At 44.1% G+C, this 20,781-nt stretch overlaps 1 protein-coding gene and 1 pseudogene across 1 annotated transcript; one reads left to right on the forward strand and one right to left on the reverse strand.

Annotated features, from left to right (window-relative positions):
* The first annotated feature begins 3,772 nt into the window (after positions 1–3,772).
* On the forward strand, positions 3,773–10,596 carry IL12B (interleukin 12B). The gene is made up of 6 exons (XM_040975775.1): positions 3,773–3,860; positions 5,257–5,532; positions 6,031–6,148; positions 7,078–7,283; positions 8,602–8,759; positions 10,465–10,596. The coding sequence occupies exons 1-6, from the start codon at positions 3,773–3,775 to the stop codon at positions 10,594–10,596; spliced, it is 978 nt and encodes a 325-aa protein (XP_040831709.1).
* A 10,111-nt stretch (positions 10,597–20,707) lies between these two features.
* LOC121154430 lies at positions 20,708–20,781 on the reverse strand (annotated as a pseudogene).

Raw genomic sequence — 20,781 nt, forward strand, 5'->3', positions numbered from 1 at the left:
AGGGTCATCTAGCTAATAACCCGGCTCTCCGACTGGGCTCCCTTGCTTGTGTCAATCTGTGATTTGCTATCTTTTTATTTTTTTAACCTAATTTTCTAAATTAGGTTTAAATACAACTTGAAAAGGAGATGCCTAGGCTGTGTTGGTGCCAGTGTCAGAAAGTTTTAGCACCAGAACCAGGACTGCCTTCATCCCTCATTGAAAGGGTTTCAAAAGTCCAGAAAATCTACAAATTGCAAGGGGAAGCTGCTTACTCCTCAAGGCTCTCAAACGAAATGTGAGCTTCAGCTTATGGCTCCCCAGTCACAGCTGAGCAGCCAGAGGTGAGGCCTGCTCATGTCTCGCTCTTTTTTGTTTGTTTGTTTGTTTCCTCAGATATTTTTGTTTTGTTTTGTTTTCAAAAGAGGGTCACTTCCTCAATATCTTCTCCCCTTGTCAGGGTTCCGGAATTTACAATATAGCTGATAATCAAATGGGGGTTGTTTCTTTAGAACCATCGCCAGTGCTCTCCGGATACTGAAGCACAGCTCACCTGAAATTCTCAGATGCAGCTGAGATCCCGGGAGGAAGTGCTGAGCGCGTAGCTGAAGCGGGGAGCCCCAGCACTGTAAGAGCAAGGAAATCAACAGCAGATGCCAGGAATCCTCTCACTTCCATTCCCAGGGAGCCGACATCTGGATTTTACAGTATCTGACTGGGCATTTCCCTACACAGCGTTTCTGATGATCTAGTGTAAACAAAGCAGACAGATATCCAATGATCTCTTCCTCTAGGCACAAGCCAATTTGTTAGTGGTTGCTTTTCATAGTGTATTATCTTATTTCAACTCCCAGCAACCCTTTGAGATAACTATCACGAGGCTCAGAGAGTAACAGCCAATGTGACAGAGGCAAGAGAATGGGAGGACCAGAATCCAAGCCCAGGTCTCCTTCACTCCAAGCATTGTGCAAACAAATGCTCCATGTGGATTAGTGGTAAAGTCATGAGTAGAACCGAACCAGCAAGTTTGTTCCTGGGTCCAGTGCAAAGGTTCACTTGGTTAATCTTGCCCCGAGCAAGCAACAGGATCCTATATGGGTGCCAGCTCATGTCCTGGCTGCTCCACTTCCCACCCAGCTTCCCGTTTGTGGCCTGGAAAAGCACAAAGGACGGCCCAAAGCCTTGGGACCCTGCACCCTCATAGAAAGAAGCTCCTAGCCTTGGCTTCGGTTTGGCTCAGCTCCAGCCATTGCAGCCATTCTGGGAGTGAACCAGTACACGAAAGATCTCTGCATCTCCTTCTCTCTATAAAATTGGCCTTTCCAATAAAAATAAGGCAATATAGTAATAATGTTTGTTCCTAACCCTCCATGCAGCACTGAACCACACACACAAGAAGTCCTAACTTCTGGTCCTGTCCCTGCCACTCACAAGGTTTATCATATAAGACAATACATTCACTCAGCACGGCCGCTCTGTGTTAGCAGCAACTCAGATAGCAAGGCGCTTTCTCCTTATTCATTTCTTATTACCCAACCAAAGGATGTCCATTTTTAAAGGATTTGGCTGAGACATTTGAGTCTTGTTCTTTTTCTATTTTAGACTTATTTATTCATTTATTTTATTTGAAAGGCAAAGAAAGTTCAATAGACATCTTCCATCATCTGTTTCATTTCCCAGATGCCTCTAGTAGCTGTCAATAGCAATGGTTGGGCCAGGGCAAAGTCAGGAGCCCTGAACTTAATCTGAGTTTCCCATATGCAGGGGCCTGGTTACTTGGGCCCATCACCTGCTGCCTCACCGGGTTCACATTAGCAAGAAGTTGGAATCAGAAATAGAATTGGGCCCAGTGCAGTAGCCTAGTAGCTAAAGTCCTTGCCTTGCAAGTGCCGGGATCCCAGATGGGTACCAGTTTGTGTCCTAGGAACCCTACTTCCCATCCAGCTTCCTCCTTGTGGCCTGGGAAAGCAATCAAGAATGGCCCAAAGCATTGAGACCCTGCACATGTGTGGGAGACCTGGAAGAGGCTCTGGGATCCTGGCTTCAGATTAGCTCAATTCCAGCTGTTGTGGCTGCTTGGGGAGTGAATCAATGAACGGAAGATTTTCCTGTCTCTCCTCCTTTGTGTATATCTGACTTTCCAATAAAAATAAAATAAACCTTTAAGAAAAAATAGAGCTGGAACTACAACTAAGGCACTCTGAGTTGGAATGCTGGTGATCCAACCATCATCACCACTGTGCCAAATGCCTCTCTTTGAGCTTTGTTCTTCACACTACTCACACCAAGACCCTGTTCCTTTAGCACACTGGTGCCAAGCAGGGGGTGGAGAGGATTTTCAGAATGAAATTAAACAGTTATCACCTCTACCTACTTCATAAGTGAGGTGCAATTTTCAACCTAGAAATTCTCATGAACCTGAAAATAAATCTAAATTAAATGTCAATCAGAGATATTGCTTGATTTCTCAGGGAAGTATGAGTTTCATTATTTTATGATTAATATGTGAATATTTTTCATATTTCTTCCAAAGAACACCTTGAGTTTTAGGAGTTCTGGACTCTGAACATGCTTTTTTAAAAAATGTATGCTGTTATTGTATTTTAGCTTTTCCTTAGTGACTTTTTTTAAAGATTTTTTTTTTTTTTTGGAAAGTCAGATGTACAGGGAGAAGGAGAGATAGAGAAAAAGATCTTCTGTCTACTGGTTTACTCCCCAAGTGGCTGCAATGGCCAGAGCTGAGCCAATCTGAAGCCAGGAGCTTCTTCCGAGTCTCCCACATGGGTTAAGGGTCCCAAGGCTTTGCCCCATTCTTGACTGCTTTCCCAGGCCACAGGCAGGGAGCTGGATGGGAAGTGGGGCTGCTGGGACACAAACTGGCACCCATAAGAGATGCTGGCAGTTCCAAGGCAAGGAATTAGCCACTAGGCTACCACACCGGGCCCCTGAACATAAGTTTTAAACGTTGTTCTCAAAGTGCAGTTCCCAGATCAATGTCATCTGCTTTACCAGCAACGTCACAGATGCCAACTCTCAGGCCTCACCTGGGACATGCTGAATCAGACATCCTGGGCTACTGGTCTGTTGCAGTCAGGTTTTCAACCTCCTCACACACACTCAGATAGGAGAACCACTGGATTACATTTATGAGGAGAGAGCCATTTTAAAATTCCAAGTAATTGGTGTCCACAAAAGAGAAACTCAACCTCCATGATGAGAACTCATGGCTGAATTGGTTCTGGAACTTTCAAGTTCAGCTTCTGCATTTCCTTTCTGATTCCAATCCCAAACCCATCAGCCCCGAATGCCCTGACTCTACATCAAGTTAGAGTGATGGCAAGGGTGTGGCTTGTTTCCTCAGCTGGAGGGGAGGGAAGCACTTGACACACAGACAGTCTTTATTGAGTGCTGAAAGCGTTTGACCCTGGAGTACAAAATCCAGGTAACACCTTTAATTTGCTTCTATCTCTTAATACAGAAGCCCCAAATAAATAGCTGCCAAATGCTGACCCAGGCAAGTCATGTTCCTTCTCCAAAGCTTAGACTTCTTATCTTAAAAATAAGAGGATTGTTCAGAAGGTTGGCCCTGGGTGTCTTTTGGCTCCAGGTTGCCTGCGTTTCTCTAACTAGAGGTGGCATAACACCCAACAGTGTATAGAAGAAAGGGGGAAAATAAACTTTTAGAACAGTGTAGACAGAAGACACACATGGTTCCTCAAGTTAGCTGCAACATTACTGACATGCCCTCTTCCCCCTTTCTCCCTCTTTTTCCTATTCCTCCCCTTCCTTGTAGATGTGTCATCAGCAGTTGGTCACCTCCTGGTTTGTGCTGATCCTCCTGGCATCTCCACTCATGGCAATATGGGAACTGGAGAAAGATGGTAAACTAGCTCTTGTTATTCTCTATGCAGTCCACATTCTAAGCTAGACTCCCAGACAGCCACTTCAGAGTAATCAGACTGAAATAGACAACCATGCATGAGGTCCTTGTAGTAAGAAACCAATTCTCTGGAAATGCAATGTTACGTTGCTTGCTTTTACTTTGAAGGCATCTGTATTATTTTTTAGTTTTACAAAAAATAATACAGAATTTTTTAGTTTTACAAAAAATAATACAGATGCTAAAAAAAAGAGATTTTGGTGGACCATGGAAGGAGAAGAGATAGTATTTGCCAAGGTTATTAAAAGCCAGATATTCATATGATTAAATTTCACAGAGGGAGACTCGAAAAGTAAGAACAATGTTCCGTCATCCCCCACACCATCACACAGTATCTTGCCTTCCGTTTGCCCTCTGAGAATTTCTTTTGATCTGGAACTTTGGAGAATGTACCAGATTTAGACTCACGTTGATCAGGGGTCAAATCCCAGTCCTGTCAATTATTGATTAGCTGCTCTTGAGCTGGGTCAACCTAGCTGAGCCACAGTTTCCTTAACTATAAACTGGTTATTACAAAGTGACACCTCCCAAATGGCTTACTAGGCAAGTCAATGAAATCCACTGCTAAGCCTAAAAAAACAAAAGGTCTAAATCAAAGCTCGAGTTTCAAACTTGAAGTGACTGCACTTAACCTGTTGGTCTCAGTACCCTTCTCCATAAGTAGGAACTCCATAGTTAAAAGCAAACAAACAAAGCCAGAAATAATGAAAATCTTCATAGATGAGGTTCATGCAGCTAAACTAAATCATTGATTCCCAAGGAAAACTGTAAGAGTTTTGGGTGTGAGTACAGCAATTGCAACTAACAGTACAATATAGCAGAGAAAGTTCTTCATAGATTCTTTTCATTTAACCTTGGTAGCCAACCCTGCAGCATGGATATCATTCTTATCATTTGACAGTGGAGGAAACCAGTCCCAGGTAGTCCAAGCTATTCCACTGAATCCCTACCTTATTCCTTTCAGCTCTCTCCTTGTGAGTTGAAATTGTGTTCCAAGTTTATCTCAACCAGACCTTTTCCAAGCTTATGCTGTTTGCATTTCTAGGTTTATCAAGCACTTGCCCCTCTGTTAGCTGATCAGAGGTGAATCCTTGAAGAAAGGCAGCCTGCCAGTTTATAGGTCAATGACAGCTATAGAACAGTTTGCTTTTCTGTTGAACAACCATGAGTCCAAGCAGGACCCAATGTCCTGAGATCATCTCAGCAAACATTTATCAAACATTTCTTATGAACAAAGTAGTGTTTAGGTAGTTGGAATGTGAAGCCAGAGAATAAAAAACACCATCTCAGAATTCATGGAGCTTACTGCTTGGTTCTCTGCTCTTGGCCCTGTCCAGTTTACGTTGTAGAGTTGGACTGGCACCCTGATGCCCCGGGAGAAACGGTGGTCCTCACGTGTGACACCTCTGAAGAAGACGGCATCACCTGGACTTCAGAACACAGTAGTGAGGTCTTAGGCTCTGGCAAAACCCTGACCATCCAAGTCAAAGAGTTTGGAGATGCTGGCAATTATACCTGCCACAAAGGAGGAGAGGTTCTGGGCCATTCACACTTGTTGCTTCACAAAAAGGAAGACGGAATTTGGTCCACTGAAATCTTAAAGGACCAGAAAGGTAATTCCTTTCCCTGGAATGGTGCCAATTTTCCCTTTCATTCCTTAAAGGATACAAAAATAAAATACTGACAATCCAAGATATGACTGGTACTATTGACCAACATTAAGTTAATCAACAGTCAACTGACACCTGCAAAGAACTTCCATTCTTTGTTTTCTGGATCATTTGGGTTGTCAACCATCCAAATCTGATCTTGTTTTATGGCCATGGGTTTTTAAAAAAAAATTATGGCAATATTATTGGATGGCTAGTAGAAGTTAAACTAACATGTGCAGTGCATAACTCAGCACTAGAGTAATAGCCTACAACAACATTCATACCTCTGTCTCGGGTGTTAGATTTGGAGCATGCACTCACCAGGGGAGTGGAGGAATTTTCCAAAGGAATAAAGGGAATATCACCTTTGTGCAATGTGGTACCCTGTGACTAATCATGAGCAAAGTCTTTCCGAAAGGAAATACCTAAATATTGAATTTCTGTCCTTTCTAAACCCAGAACCTAAACAAAGGACCTTTCTAAAATGTGAGGCAAAGAATTATTCCGGACGTTTCACCTGTTGGTGGCTGACAGCAAACACTACTGATATGAGGTTCAGTGTCAAAAGCAACAGAGGGTAAGTGAAACTGGTCCAGTTTTTCAGGTTTTTTTGCTAGAACTATTGTATTAGAAAGTAGAGGCAACCCATTGATTAAAAAAGGGAGAACCTAGTCAAACCTGAACTGATCCAAAGCCAGGAACCAGGAGCTTTTTCTGGGTCTCCTACACAGGTGCAAGGTCCCAAGGCTTTGGGCTGTCCTCAAATGCTTTCCTGGCCACAGGCAGGGAGCTGGATGGGAAGTGCGGCTGCTGGGATTAGAACTGGCACCCACATGGGATCCCAGTGTGTTCAAGACGAGGACTTTAGCTGCTAGGCTACTTCCTCAGACCCATGACTTTTTTTATTATTATTAAAATAAGGAAAGATAACTTTAAAATTTTAGTAAGGAAATTTAATCAGGGATTTGAGATGTAAAACAGAAAACTAAGAATCATTTAAGTCAGAAACATAAAAAGAGATTTAAAAAAAGATTTATTTATTTTTACTGGAAGGGCAGATCAGATTTATGGTGAGATGGAGAGAAAAAAATCTTCCACCTGCTGGTTTACTCTTCAAGTGACAGTAATGATCAGAGCTGAGCCAATCTGAAGCCAGGAACCAGGAGCTTCTTCTGAGTCTCCCACATGTGTTAAGGGTCCCAAGGCTTTGGGCCATCCTCCACTGCCAACCCAGGCACCAAGGAGGGAGCTGGAAGGGAAGTAGAGTAGCCAGGACACAAACTGGCACCTACATGAGGATTTAGACATTGAACCATTGCATCAGGCCCATAAAAAGAGATTTCTAAATGTTTTTACTATCTCTTGAAGCCAAGCTTGTTCTCCTGAGGAATGCAGTTTATTATTCATGGAAAAACTGTGTTCTGCACACACACACTTTACCTGTCTTTCTGGCTCCACTCCTAGAATGCTGCCACTTGTGTCTAATAGGATGATCTCTGTCTGCAGCTCTTCGGACCCACAAGCAGTCACGTGTGGAGCACCAACACTGTCTGCGGAGATGTCCAAGGAGTACCTGAAGTACTCAGTGGAGTGTCAGGAGGACAGTGCCTGCCCCACGGCTGAGGAGAGCCTGCACATTGAGGTGGTGCTGGACGCTCGTCAAAAGGACAAATATGAAAACTACACCAGCAGCTTCTTCATTAGGGACATCAGTGAGTTGGGGTTCATTGTGTGTGCTTTCTAAGGGTCACAACATTCCAAGCATCAGGGTAAGGGGCTCACGTATTGTCTCTTACTATTTGCTTCCAAAAATGTGCAGTATGAATACTATTGTGTGCATTTTAAAGAGGTGGGAATTGAGTCTTAGAAAGCTTAAGCAACTTGCTCCAGGTCTTATATCCCACTGTGGACAATTCAGATCCAAGGTGCCCCACCAGAAAGAGCAGAATATTCCCAATCCTTCTTTTCTACTGCCCAGGTAGTACTGCCCATGGTGAATCCAAGAGTCACTCATGCACAATATTTGCATTCAGAACCCAATTTCCCTGCTTATATATAATCTCATCTGGCACACATATATGGCACATTACAATTCTATCAGCCCATCAAAAATGGATGTCATCCTTTAATTCCTGTACCATGTATTTGGCCAGTAAACAAGCATCATGATAAAGGGTGATATCACCATAAACTTTGCCCAAAAATATATGGAGTGTGTATACTTGGTGGGTGAGGCAGAAGGGCTGGTTCACAGAGTGTAGTCAAGGAAGACCCCTCTAAGGAGATATCAGGTACGAAGAACAGAGTGAAGAATCTTGGAGAAGCACTGGCTAGAAGCAATGGTCCCTGTGAGGAGAGCTAAGCCATCAGAGCCCAAATACATACCACAGAATGTGTCTCGCTCCCTAGTCTGGAAAATGATACCTTGGCTTGGGCATAGACTCTGTGATCCTCAGTGTGGGATCCTCCATGCACGCTCCAATGGCTGGCACATGAGAGCCTAGAATCGCTTAGAGACCATTTATATTATCCACTTTGGGACAAGTCAATGAAGGAAATATAACAAAAAGACAAAAGAAAATGCAAAGCATGGAAAAGCTGTCCTGTCATCCCAGTGATGGTTCAGCTTCAGTGTGACTGGGTGCAAAGTGAGGGACTGAGCACAGAGAGGGTGGGCCTTTGCTGCAGTGCCCAGACCTGGGAGCCTTGCTGTTGTCTCTAGAAACTTCTTCCAAGCACCAGACAGAGTTGATTCCATCACCATGGCCCACTGGGCTTGGCAGTGGTAGGAGAGATGCTGAAGCTTTTCTCAAGTTCCACAGCTTGGATGCTGATGATGACTGCCTGCCTGGGCACTGTCATGAGCATCTGCAACACAAGTGCCTCCCATGGGCCAGCCAGGTGCTCAGAGAAGTGGAAGCCACTGTCCAGGGACTCCCAGCGGGCCGCAGTGGCAATGGGTTCCAAAGCCCAGCTGCCTAACTCCAAAGGCCTACCAGGGAAATAAAGGCTGTTTCTCCTCTTCCACAGTCAAACCCGACCCACCCAAGAACCTGCAGCTTGAGCTGTTGAAGAATTCTCGGCATGCTGAGGTCACCTGGGAATACCCTGACACCTGGAGTACCCCACATTCGTACTTTTCCCTTACATTCTGTGTTCAGGTGCAGAGCAAGAACAAGAAAGAAAAGGTAAGGTGTGGTCCAGGCACAGCGTGCCCTGTGAGGTCTCTGAAGGCCCACATCAGGAAGAAAGCAGAGAATGATCTAGAATGTGATCATTCTAGCACTATGTTCCTGGAATTTTACTAAGGGTTTTCCACCACTTAATCCACATAATTAACCTAGGAAGAAAGCTAGTTCTGTTCTTTTTTCACAAGTGAAGTCACTGAAGTTCAGGGAGGTGAAGTGACTTGCTCAAGATTCCCTAGCTTCAAAGTCACACAACTCAGTCTGCCAGACTTAAAGGCCAGATACCCAACCACATTGCTTCTGACATGGTTCACCATTAATCTTTGCACTCTGGACTGGTCCTGATGGAGGAGACCTGGGCTCCAGGAGCCTAAAGTAATTGTTTTTAACTGAAAAAATATAATTATGGGTAGAACTTTATGCTATACTTCCTGCAAAACGGGTAACTCCAAAGTTTTCCAGACACTATGAAACCTTTTTTTTTTTGTTTGTTTAAGATTTACTTATTTTTATTGGAAAGTCAGATTTACAGAGAGAAAGATCATCCAATTGTTAGTTCACTCAGAGCTGAGCTGATCTGGAGTCAGGAGCCAGGAACTTCTTCCGGGTCTCCCACGCAGGTGCACGGTCCCAATGCTTTGGGCTATCTTCTACTGTTTTCCAGGCTATAAGCACGTAGCTGGATGGGAAGTAGAGCAGCGGGGATTCAAACTGGCACCCATGTGGGATCCTGGTGCATGCAAAGTGAGGACTTTAGCCACTGGGCTACCGTGCCAGGCCCTATGAAATCTTTTAATAGGAAGTCTGCACTTACATAGGTTAAGATGGTGGCTTTCTATATTTCCTACCTAAGCATCAGAATTCCCTTCCTCTTACAAGGATCCAGAGCATTTTGCTAGAGTCCCAGCCACCTTGAATGCCACTTTTAAAAATCAGTGGATAAAGTTTTTATTCAGCATAGCATTAGCACATGGCTCAAAACTCAGTGATTGGGGCCAGTGTTGTGGGGTAGCCAACTAATCCTTTGCCCACAGTGCTGGCATTCCATGTAAGTGACAGTTTGTGTCCCAGCTGCTCCTCTTTTGATCCAGCTTCCTGCTTGTGGCCTGGGAAAGCAGCAAAGAACAGCCTGAAGCTTTGGGCCCCTGCACCCACCTGGGAGACCCAGAAAAAAAAGCTCGTGATTCCCAGCTTCAGAACAATCCAGCTCTGGTTGGTTAGGAAGTGAACAGCAGATGAAAGATCTCTCTCTCTCTCTCTCTCTCTCTCTCTCTCTCTTTCTGTCTGTTACTCTACCTTTCAAGTAAAATAAATAAGTGTCTTTAAAAATATATACACCAGTGATTCAGTCCCTCAACTGAAAAAAAAATGTAGGGGATAAAAGAGGATATTCTGGGATGGAATTTATTTTAATGTTTGAAGGCCAATTTGTCTGAAGAAAGGGTCAGGGTGTAGTGTTTTGGTGCTCTGTACTGTGGGCTTTGAGCAAGAAGGATGGACCACAAGGATGAAAGCAGGACCAAAGGATTACTCCCAGCAGGCATATGAAGCAGACAAGCACTTCTGTGCCTAGAACCTCTTCCAGTAGATGGTGCCTGAAGACTGGGATGTGCTTTTCTGGGGAGGTCATCTTAGCAGAAATAGGCTCAGCCTGTCTTGTCCCTGCACTGCCAATGGGCCTTCACAGAGTTTTCTCTCCTTACAGAAAGACAGACTGTGTGTGGACAAGACCTCAGCCACAGTCACGTGCCACAAGGATGCCAAGATCCGCGTGCAGTCCCGGGACCGCTACTATAGCTCATCTTGGAGTGAATGGGCATCTGTGTCCTGCAGTTAGGTGAGCAGGGTGTCCTCAGGTGCAATACTTGGGGAGCATAGGGCCATAGTGGAGGTTTGAGGGAGGCTGTGCAGGAGAGGAAAGAGGGAGAAGGAGGAGGTGACTGGCATAGGGAACCCAGAGTTAGAAACCTACATTTGCTTGTTAATAGACATTTGTTTGATGTTTATGTTATGTTGGGCACTGCGCTGGGATAGGCACTATGGCAGCAAAGAAAGCAAGCATAGGTCCTGTTCTCCTAGAAAGAGAGTGCAAAGAAGGGAGTGGAAGTGGCTGGAATAAGAGCAAAGAGGACTTGCCAGCTTCCCAGTATTTACCCTGAGGACATTGGGAAGCCACTGAGTAATAATGCAACCAGATAATTCTTTTAAGAACTCTTAAGAGAGCCTCTGGTAAGCATGATAGCAGCCATATTCCAGGCTGCAGGAGAAAGAGCTGTGCCTTCCCTCATGGAATCCTAGTGAACATCTGCTACTGCATTTCTAATTCATATGTACTTTTGGTCTTCTTTTTCAGGTTCCCATGCCAAAGTCTTGGAGGAAAAGCAGAAAATATTAGGCTAAACTTTTTAAAAGACATGATAGAATAGACTAAAAGAAAGCTATTTTCCATTTACATTATTTTAAAAAAAAGCTTTAGGATCAGGATAAATTTGCTATCTTTTTATATCTAAATGCTAAATGCCTATTGAAACAATTATTCATAGATTTTCTAGCTTTTAAGTTGCCACTGACCTTAATGCTATTTAAATATTTAAATAATTTGTGTATTTATTAATTTATTAGTATATTTAAGGTATGTGTGCCAGGATGTTTTGAATGTTTCACAATCCCATGCTGATGGATCAGTCCCTATTTTGCAAAAAAGTGTGAATTTCAGTGTTATTTATACCAGTGACTTTTCAAGCACATTGGTTTTACGACATTCAGTAAGAACATGATGTTCTAAAGCCAGTGCCATCATAAATTTGTGATGGATGAGAACACAAGAGCTTTAAATGGAGACTGAAGAATCTGGTCTGCTGAAGGAATCCTGCAGAAGTTTATGGTAGTTCCTGTATCCATAAGGACATTCTTGCAGAGCTGTTGATAATGCCAACAATTCAGGGTCACCTGCACTTCCAACCAACTTTAGTCTTTGGATGCCTAACTTAGAGAAAAACTAAAAGGATGGTTGAAATTGCAATTCAGCATCGTCCATAGCAGTTCTTGCCTCACCTCTCTGCAAGGTGTAAGAGGGTGGCATTTTAAGTGCCCAGAAGATCAAAAGGGAAGACAAGTGAAGTGATGGCTAAGGACAGAAAATTGTCAAGATTGCAGGTAACTTCTTAACAACCCTGTGAAAAAACCAGATGGATGAAAATGATCTCGGCTCTCGTCCTTGTTAGCTAGAGTGATCCTCACAGCCAGCGTGACTAGTAAATATGGTTGCAAAAAGGTGCTACTTCTAAGTAACAAATGTTTCCTGGAAACTGATCATTTTTGTTTTCTGTGTATTTATTTATTTATTTATTTAGCTGGATTCCGAGACCAAACTAATAAAAAAATTTTTTTTTTTTTGCCACCAAAATTTGGCCTTGCTCAATTGATTCAGCTTTTTCACTTCTAAGACTACAAGGGATGCATTTTCCATCCAATGACTTAGGAATTGCCCCTGTTTCAGGTCTTTTTCATCTTCAGTTTCTCAAGGTAGCTCTTTTGCTTTGCCACTGCTTCCAAAGCCAGTGTCTTGCAAACTGACCAATGAGGTCTTTTTCTGATGGCACTGACTCTGCTCTTGTGAAGGGCTGGAAGCCCTCCCTTCTTCCACCTGTCCTGGAATCCACTCCATTGACTTCCCCAGCACGGTGCAATAAGACTCTAAGCCAGAAGAGCCATGGGTATCTTATCTGCTAGGTTCAACCACAGCATTTATTGAGGGTCTGCCATGTGTCTACACATATGCTAGTACTTATGGGAAGAGAGTTTCAATAAGCCTCATGTGACTTCCCCCAAAATAGTGCCTACTCCTAGCCCTGCCAGGAAGACAAAGACGAAAAGGCTCACTTCAATACCATGAAATCCTAGTGTATTTGCTCTATGGGGTAGCTCTGAGGTAAGAATGAGAAAAAATCCAGGTGACCTAGGAAAATCACCTAGGAAGACTCCAAAGAAGTGGGGCCAACATTAGGCACCCAGAATGGACAGTGTTGGCCCACATACCTTGTGTGTCTCCTATGGAAGAACACGTGGGTGGGATTAGAGAGAAAGGAGTCCAATTCAGTGCCATTCTAAAAGTCCAACTGTCTGCATTTGGGATTCCTTGGCAGGGCAACTGTAACAGATCCCAAAATTCAGTGTTCCCTGTCGACTTTACTCCTCTCTGCTCCTGGCCTGGGGGAGTGGTGGGAGGTTTCTGTTACCCAATTCCCAACCATGAGTTATAAGTGCAGCTTATAACTGGCAGCTTGTGATTAGTTAACAACTACTTGTCCTCCTACAGGATCTTTGATCTAGAGATGCCAAGCACTTAATGGGTATTTTAATGAATAATCATAATACCAAGAAAAACTTAGGCTTCCATAATGCAGAGACCTGAGGGTTTTTCCCAAAGCTGCTAGTCAGCCTGGGGCAGAGTTTTTACCATCTTCAAACTTCCTGGATAAAGCAGTAAGCAAGACCCACTCTTTGCATGGATTCTAATCTCCAAGGCACCAAACGCCTTGTACTGAACAGCAAAGGTCACTTCTTAAGGGCTAAATGAGATAGGCAGTTGAATGTGACTGGAGCAATGTAATCGGCAGCTTTTTCCATTGCCTGATTCTTTGACCCAGTGACTTAACCTCTTCAAGGCTCCATTCCTCAACCTCAAGATGGCATAAAAATAGTATCTTTTATGGGGACGGGGGTTGTGAAGATTGAATGAAGTAATACTCAGAGAGTGCTGGAGAGGCACAAGATGTAATGGCTTTCCCCACTCACGATAAGGGTCACCACTGACATCAATGCAAGAGAAAGGCCTAACACATTTGTTCAATCAATTGTGACATGGGAGACTTTACAAGTGAAGATTCAAAGACCCAGGGAAAGCTCTTTGTCTTTTTGCTGACGTTTCATTGCGCAAAAATGACTGCACAAAAAGGGTGTGATATAAGGTGATAGACCTCATTGGCCTCCCTCCTTCCATCCATCTGTTCAAATTATTCTTGATCTCTTTAAAGCAGTACTTCCTGCTACTGGCTGTGAACACCCCTCAGAAGGAATTTACTAGATTTTCTGCCCGTAACAGGGTTCTAGCTCCTAGCACCTGCCTTGAGGAGGGATTCTGCTTTCTGTGAGTAACTGGCAAGAGGAAGAAGGGTGAGAAAAAGGAAGGAGATGAGGGAGACCCTGGCATGGAGCTTGCTTCTGAGTCCTTCATATCTCCAGAAGCCCAAAGTCCTCAATGTGGCAAGGTGCCATAGTTTTTGGAGTGTCACTTACTGAGCACCAATGGTAGTTAGACAAGAGCCTGATCTCCACAAAGGTTTATTGTTGTCTTACTGTACTGCGAATTACCCGAAAGCAGCCCAGTGTTGGACCCTTTACTTTGTGCAGGTCTTGGGGTAGGGGGTAGGGGTGGGAAGTAGTGGTAGAGATGGAGGAATGGTTGTTAGCAAAACTGAATTGCATTGGGACTTAGGGGGGTCAGTACTCAGCTGATGAGGAAGAAAGAGGTGGCCCTGTTCTCTGAGATTTAAGTGACTTTTCAGTGCAGCTGCCCATTCTCATCAACTAAAAGTGCAAATTTGCTCCTATTTGGAGGATCTCAACATGGAATGAACCTGATCCCTGCCTTCACGGATTCTACAATCTGGTGAGAGGGGGATACTGTGTGGCTATATTGAAACCTAATGTGCCCAGGATGACAGTATATGCAACCATAATAATTTCTTTTACAAAGGTTTCTTGTCCCTGGGAGGAGCCCTTTTCCTTCTCAGCTTCCCTAGATGTAATACTTTGACATAAAACTACCAATTCCCCTTACCTATAAATCACACTTTAATCATCTCTATTTCGCTTCAGTACAGAACTTCTTCCAAGACCACATTTGCAAGTAAAATATATTTGGACAAGTTGTTCTCCAGAGGGTCGTATTATAGGCAGGAAATTAATTCCCTCTCTCAGGTTCATCAAATGCAGAAACTAAAATCAGCACTAGGGCTGCTGGTGAGGACACCAAGTGTACATGCCAGTAGCCCCTCTTCCGCGGACAGTGTATTCTGCAGGCAAATTCCTCCTTTCTTATGCTAGGGCCTGGATGCCACAGAGTGGGCCCTGCTGGTGGCACTCTAAACAGTTTTATAAGGTCTCCCCATTTGGCAAATGCCAGAGTATACTGGCTGTGGGCTCTGTAGCTGCTCCCATCTCCATTCAGACTGAGTACAAACCACCTTCCCCCTTCCCTTCTCCACTGCTCACCCGAAACCTTCTCTGAGGACCTGCAAAAGGAGCTAACCCTAATACGGGAATGCCAGAGAGTGGGACACAGCCATGAGGACCTGGAGAAACAGGACAGTCGGGCAGCTGCTCCTGGACAAACCACAGCATTCAGTAGCAATTCTGTGCCAAGTAAGAACAAGTTACCCTCCTGTAGGCAGACCCAGCCCTGTGCCAGGATCCATGGATTGGCGTATGGACAGCAGGTAAGACTGCAGCCTCCACTTGCTTCCATTCAACCAAGCACCATTATGCAAGAACATGACTCATCAACCATACACAGCAGCTCTGCTTATGATGAGAAAAGTATGTGAAGTAGGGATCATTTAAGCACATAATCATTAAGTATTTCCTGAACCAAGTATCATGTTAGGGCTGGGTATGGTGGGCAGGTTGACAGTACTCCAAGATCTTACAGTCCAGGTAGGGGGTGAAGCAACGAACAAATAAAAGTATTGTATGCTGTTTGCATAGATGAAAAAAAGGAGTTTGTAGAAGTATAAATTGGGATAAGTTTGGCTGCAAGTAACAGAAATACTACTAAAACTGACTAGGACAATGAGCAACAGTATGGATAAGAACACAAGAAGTTTGGAGGGAAGATATGGCAGGGTATGTTAATTCAACAATTCAATGATGTCATCAAGGACTTAGACTCATGTTAAATGTATTTGCTACCACCCTTCATGTTTTGATTGATACATGCCCCTCCAAACACTTCCTCATGTCATTATACGTGACGATTAGAAAGGCAGTTCTCCTCCAAAGGTAGTCTCAAGTAGGGAAAACTACCTTTTCTAGAGTCTCTGTCAGACACGCCCACATCCTAACATGAAGGAGGTCAGGAAAGCAAGAATCTGTCAAGGAAGACAGGCTCTGCCAGCAGCAAAGAAGCACACAAGTATGAAAGAGCTATTGGTGAAAAAACCAGCAGAGCTAGCTCATGACCACAAGGAGAAACATGAAACAGATTTGAAGGTGGGCACCTGTGGCGGGCCAAATAGTCATTCTCTGTAATGACCAAGCCCTCTGACTCTGAATGAGACTTAGGGGGCCCAGCATGATGGCCCAGTGGCTAAATCCTCACCTTGCTTGCAGCAGGATCCCATAAGAAGTGGTTCGTGTTCTCGCTGCTCCACTTTCTGTCCAGCTCCTTGCTTGTAGCCTGGGAAGACAGTAGAGGATGCTCCCAGTACTCACATGGGAGACCCTGAGGCGGCTCCTGGTCCTGACTTCAGATCAGCTCAGCTTTGGCTCTTGCAGCCACTTGGATAGTGAACCAGAGGACAGAAGATCTTGTCTCTGCTTTTCTCTGTAAATCTGCCCATCCAATAAAAATAAACATATCTTTTTAAAAAGAAAAACAAAGTGGCTTAGGGAAACAGTAAGATCACTCATGAGAACCTATGCCATCCTGAGTCCTTAAAAGTCCCTTAAAGATGTGCAGCAGAGGGGAGTCTCAGGTGTCTGAAATGTGAGAAGCTAGTGCTACCAGCTGGAATGGTAAAGGGGTCTGATGGTACCAAAGAAATAGACAACCTGAATGAGCTTACAAGCACATTCTTCTCCAGGACCTACAGGAAGGAATATAGCTTTGCCTTGTGAGACTGTAAGCAGAGAACACAGCCAAGCCCTCCTGCATCTCTCAGTTTCAGAACCAAGAGAATCCCCCCACCATGAGTATGGGTTGTAAACAGTCAATCATATGGTTAGTTGTCAGCAGCAGCAATAGGAGGTAGAACGGCCTTCCAGATGAGCACATAACCGTGCTCTCTCTTAGGGAGTCAAGAGAAAGACTTGGATGTGGTCTCAGCAAAAATAGATGTTGTCTCTTCTTAGGAATAGCTTAGAGATTTCTGACTAGATCATTTTGGTCATTGGCGTACCAGTCATTGGGAAAGGAGCAGATGTGAGCTGAGCAAGAGACAAACAGAAGGTACAAGGATTACAGATGTAGTTACGTGACACCCAATGGAGGTATCCTCTAAAATTTGGCTATGTGGATCTGGAGCCCAGGAGAGATATCTGGCTGCAAAAAGGAATCTGGTAATCACCAGCATATATAAGAAAATGACCCCTCCCCCAAAAAAAGAAAGAAATTGCCTTTCCTCACTCCAAGATTGATACTTAAATGGAGAGAGGTTAAGAAATGATACATACTGGCACAGTGGCCTAGGAGCTAAAGTCCTCACCTTGAACGTACAGGGATCCCACATAGGCGCTGGTTCTAATCCCGGCAGCTCCACTTCCCATCCAGCTCCTTATTTGTGGCCTGGGAAAGCAGTCAAGGACGGCCCAAAGCCTTGGGACCCTGCACCCGTGTGGGAGACCTGGAGGAAGTTCCTGGCTGCTGGCTTTGGATCGGTGCATCGGTGCAGCTCCAGCTGTTGCACTCACTTGGGGAGTGCATCATCGGATGGAAGATCTTTCTCTCTATCTCCTCCTCTCTATATATCTGAGTGTTACAATTCCAAACAAGCAGATGTTTGATTGTATCAGTTGGGTCTGGATGTGGGCTGCTATGGCCAATGGAGCATGAACCAGGGTATGAAGAGGGAAGAAGACACATACTGAGATGAGGTGTTTGAGAGCAGGCTATTGGGGGGGAGCATCTCTGTGTGAGTGGGTGAACCCAATTCATGTCCTAGTGACTTTGAACGAGATAAGATATAAGAAGCACTTTTTATGAAGTGGCAGCCCAGGTGGGTTCCTCTCAGAGAGGAATAATCCCATGTCTGTCCTGGCAGTTGATAGCAAACCTCATCTCCTATCAGCTTCATTCGACTTTTACTTACTGACTCCTCATCACACACTCCAGTCACACAGCTTACTCTCTGACAGCTTCCATTCTCAAGGACTAGTTCTTCTCTGTCCTTCTCTAGTTGAAGCTGACTTTGCCTACAAACCTCCAATACTAGCAAAAACACTTGATTTCTGTCTGTGACATCTCCCTTTTGTTCTTCTAAATGGCTAACAGGAAAATAATTCCTTGTAGTAATTACTCTTGCTCAAACTGCCCATTAATTTATCCGACTCCTCACACTCTCTCTTCCAGAGAAATGAACCCCAGCTGCTAGGGATGAGGGAGTGGGGGCAAAAACCAACTGCTCTAGCTGCTTCATGCTAAGAGACATGGTTAACGACATTAAAAAAAATAAAGAAAGAAAATAAAAAAAAAAAAAGAAAGAAAGAAAAAAGTTTATTTTGGGCCCGGCGGCATGGCCTAGTGGCTAAAGTCCTTGCCTTGAATGTGCCGGGATCCCATATGGGCACCAGTTCTAATCCCGGCAGGTCTGCTTCCCATCTAGCTCCCTGCTTGTAGCCTGAAAAAGCAGCTGAGGACGGCTCAGAGCTTTAGGGACCTTGCACCCGCGTGGGAGACCCGGAAGAGGTTCCGGGTTCCCGGCTTCGGATCGGCGCAGCACTGGCCGCTGTGCTCACTTGGGGAGTAAATCATCGGACTGAAGATCTTCCTTTCTGTCTCTCCTCCTCTCTGTATATCTGACTTTGTAATAAAAATAAATAAATAAATAATTTTTTAAAAAAGTTTATTTTATTGGAAAGGCAGATATACAGAGAGAAGAGGAGAGACAAAGGGAAAGATCTGTCTGCTGTTTCACTCCCCAAGTTGTTGCAAGGGCAGGACCCGAGTTGAACCGAAGCCAGGAACCAGGAGCTTCTTCCAGATCTCTCGAGGGTGCAGGGTTCCAAGGCTTTGGGCCATCTTCTACTACTTTCCCAAGGCACAAAGCAGGGAGCTGGATCGGAAGTGGAGCAGCCAGGACATGAACCATATGAACCAGTGCCCATATGGGTTCCCAGCGCATGTAAGACAAGGACTTTAACCACTAGGCTACTGTGCCAGGTCTGTGTAATGGCACTTATAGGAGCATCATGTTAGAGATTCCTGCTAGACGATAATTTTCTCAGGGTTTTCTAACGTACATCCTGAGGCTTGAAGGGTTTTTGTTGTTTTGTCCCAGGCAACACAAAGCACAGGTAATTACAACCTCTTTCTTTCAGGAGTTCCAGGAATCCAGCCAGAAGCCCCCAGGTCACAGACCCAGTTTTTCAGAACACGAGATTTCAAAAGAATTGTCAAAGGTTTAAACCTTTTGGTAAAAGTAAAAGTCAGACCTGAGGATTTTAACCAAAGCTATGGAAACTCAATAAATGTCACAGAAAACACAAAACTTTGAGATGCAAAAGCAGTTATGTAATTCAGTTACAAATGCATAGAATTAGCATATGATCTTCCCAACCCACGTGTTTCTTTCATTTCATCACAAACAATTCTCAGTGCCTCTAAATTGAGAGGAAAAGTATTTTAAAAGTATATGCCTCTATGAAACTCTATTGTAATAACATCAATTTTACAAATAGTAATAAGCCAAGTCACCCTAACGTAGTTTCGAATTTTGAAAATGTTTTTGAATCCAGATAGAAAATAGGTCAATGAATTTTACTTTACAAACTATAGTTTTTTTTAAAAAAAAAGCTAGCGAAATATGTTAACAGGACAGTATAAACAATGCTTCATTTAATATTTTTGAAAGTCATATTGTGGATGGCAACAAACTAAGGAAGTGTACCAAGATTTCACTGATGTTTACACATTTTGGGATAGTAGCAAACAACCAAAGTGCTTCATAGTTTTGATGAATAAAGAACTAAAAAGATTAGTGGACAGTTCCAGTGCCACAGTGTAGTAGGTAAAACTGTTGCCCGTGGCACCAGCATCCCGTATGGGCACCAGTTCAAGTCCCATGGCTCCACTTCTGATCCAGCTCCCTAACAATGGCCCGCGAAAGCAGCAGAGCTTGGTTCAAGTGCTTGGGTCCCTACACCCACGTGGGAGACCTGGCTCCCGGCTGCAGACCAATCAGCTCAGGACTTTTCCAGAGTGAGTCAGCAGTTGAAAGACCTGTCTCTCCCTCAGTTTGTAATTCTGCCTTTCAAAAAAAAAATCCTTAGAAGAAGAAGAAAAAAAAAAACAATGGGAGAAACTTTCACAGCAAACAACTTTATATAGAAAGAAACTTCTATGGACAAGAACGTGTGTCCTGCCACTCACCCCATCCCTTCTGGGATATCATCTTATCTTTTAAGTAGTTACTTCAATGTGATCACTCTTTTTCTTTTAGGTAGAGATTTTTTTTTCTTCAAGATTCCTGTTTCCTAGGGTTAGAAGGAAGGATGCATAACGAGAAGAGAAAGAAGCAGTATACCAGAAGAGGCCTTTGAGAGCTGGTAGTCAGACAAAGCCTTTTTCTCCATGAGAGTGGATCAACCCAATGCCTTTTCCTGGGGCTTTTCTTGAGAAAAGATACAGAGAAGTTCTTTAAAGCAGCAGCCCAGAGGAGTCCAATTAGAGAGAGAGGAACAACTCAACACCTGTCTTTTATTCCTTTGGGAATTTCCTATCTACTGCATTCGCCTGGGGACCCTCAGGAGGATCAGTGCACACACCGAGAGCAGGCAAGCAGGGTGTGCAGCCTGTGCTGCCTGGGGCGGTGGCTTTGCCAGCCACGGACCTGGTCAATGCTGTGTCACTCTTACAGCTTCTGTTCTCAAACCCTGCCACTGGTCTATGTCTGTCCTTCTCTGGTGGCTGATTTGTCTCCTTAATGACCTCTGGCTTCTGAACCTGCTGTTTTAAGTATCACAAACTGGATGTCTTACACAACAGATACTACACTTGATCTTAGCCAAAAGGCCGAGAAGCAGT

The sequence above is a fragment of the Ochotona curzoniae genome, unplaced genomic scaffold, assembly GCF_017591425.1.
Source record: "Ochotona curzoniae isolate NIBS_2020 unplaced genomic scaffold, NIBS_Ocur_1.0 contig_1, whole genome shotgun sequence".
NCBI lineage: Eukaryota > Metazoa > Chordata > Mammalia > Lagomorpha > Ochotonidae > Ochotona > Ochotona curzoniae.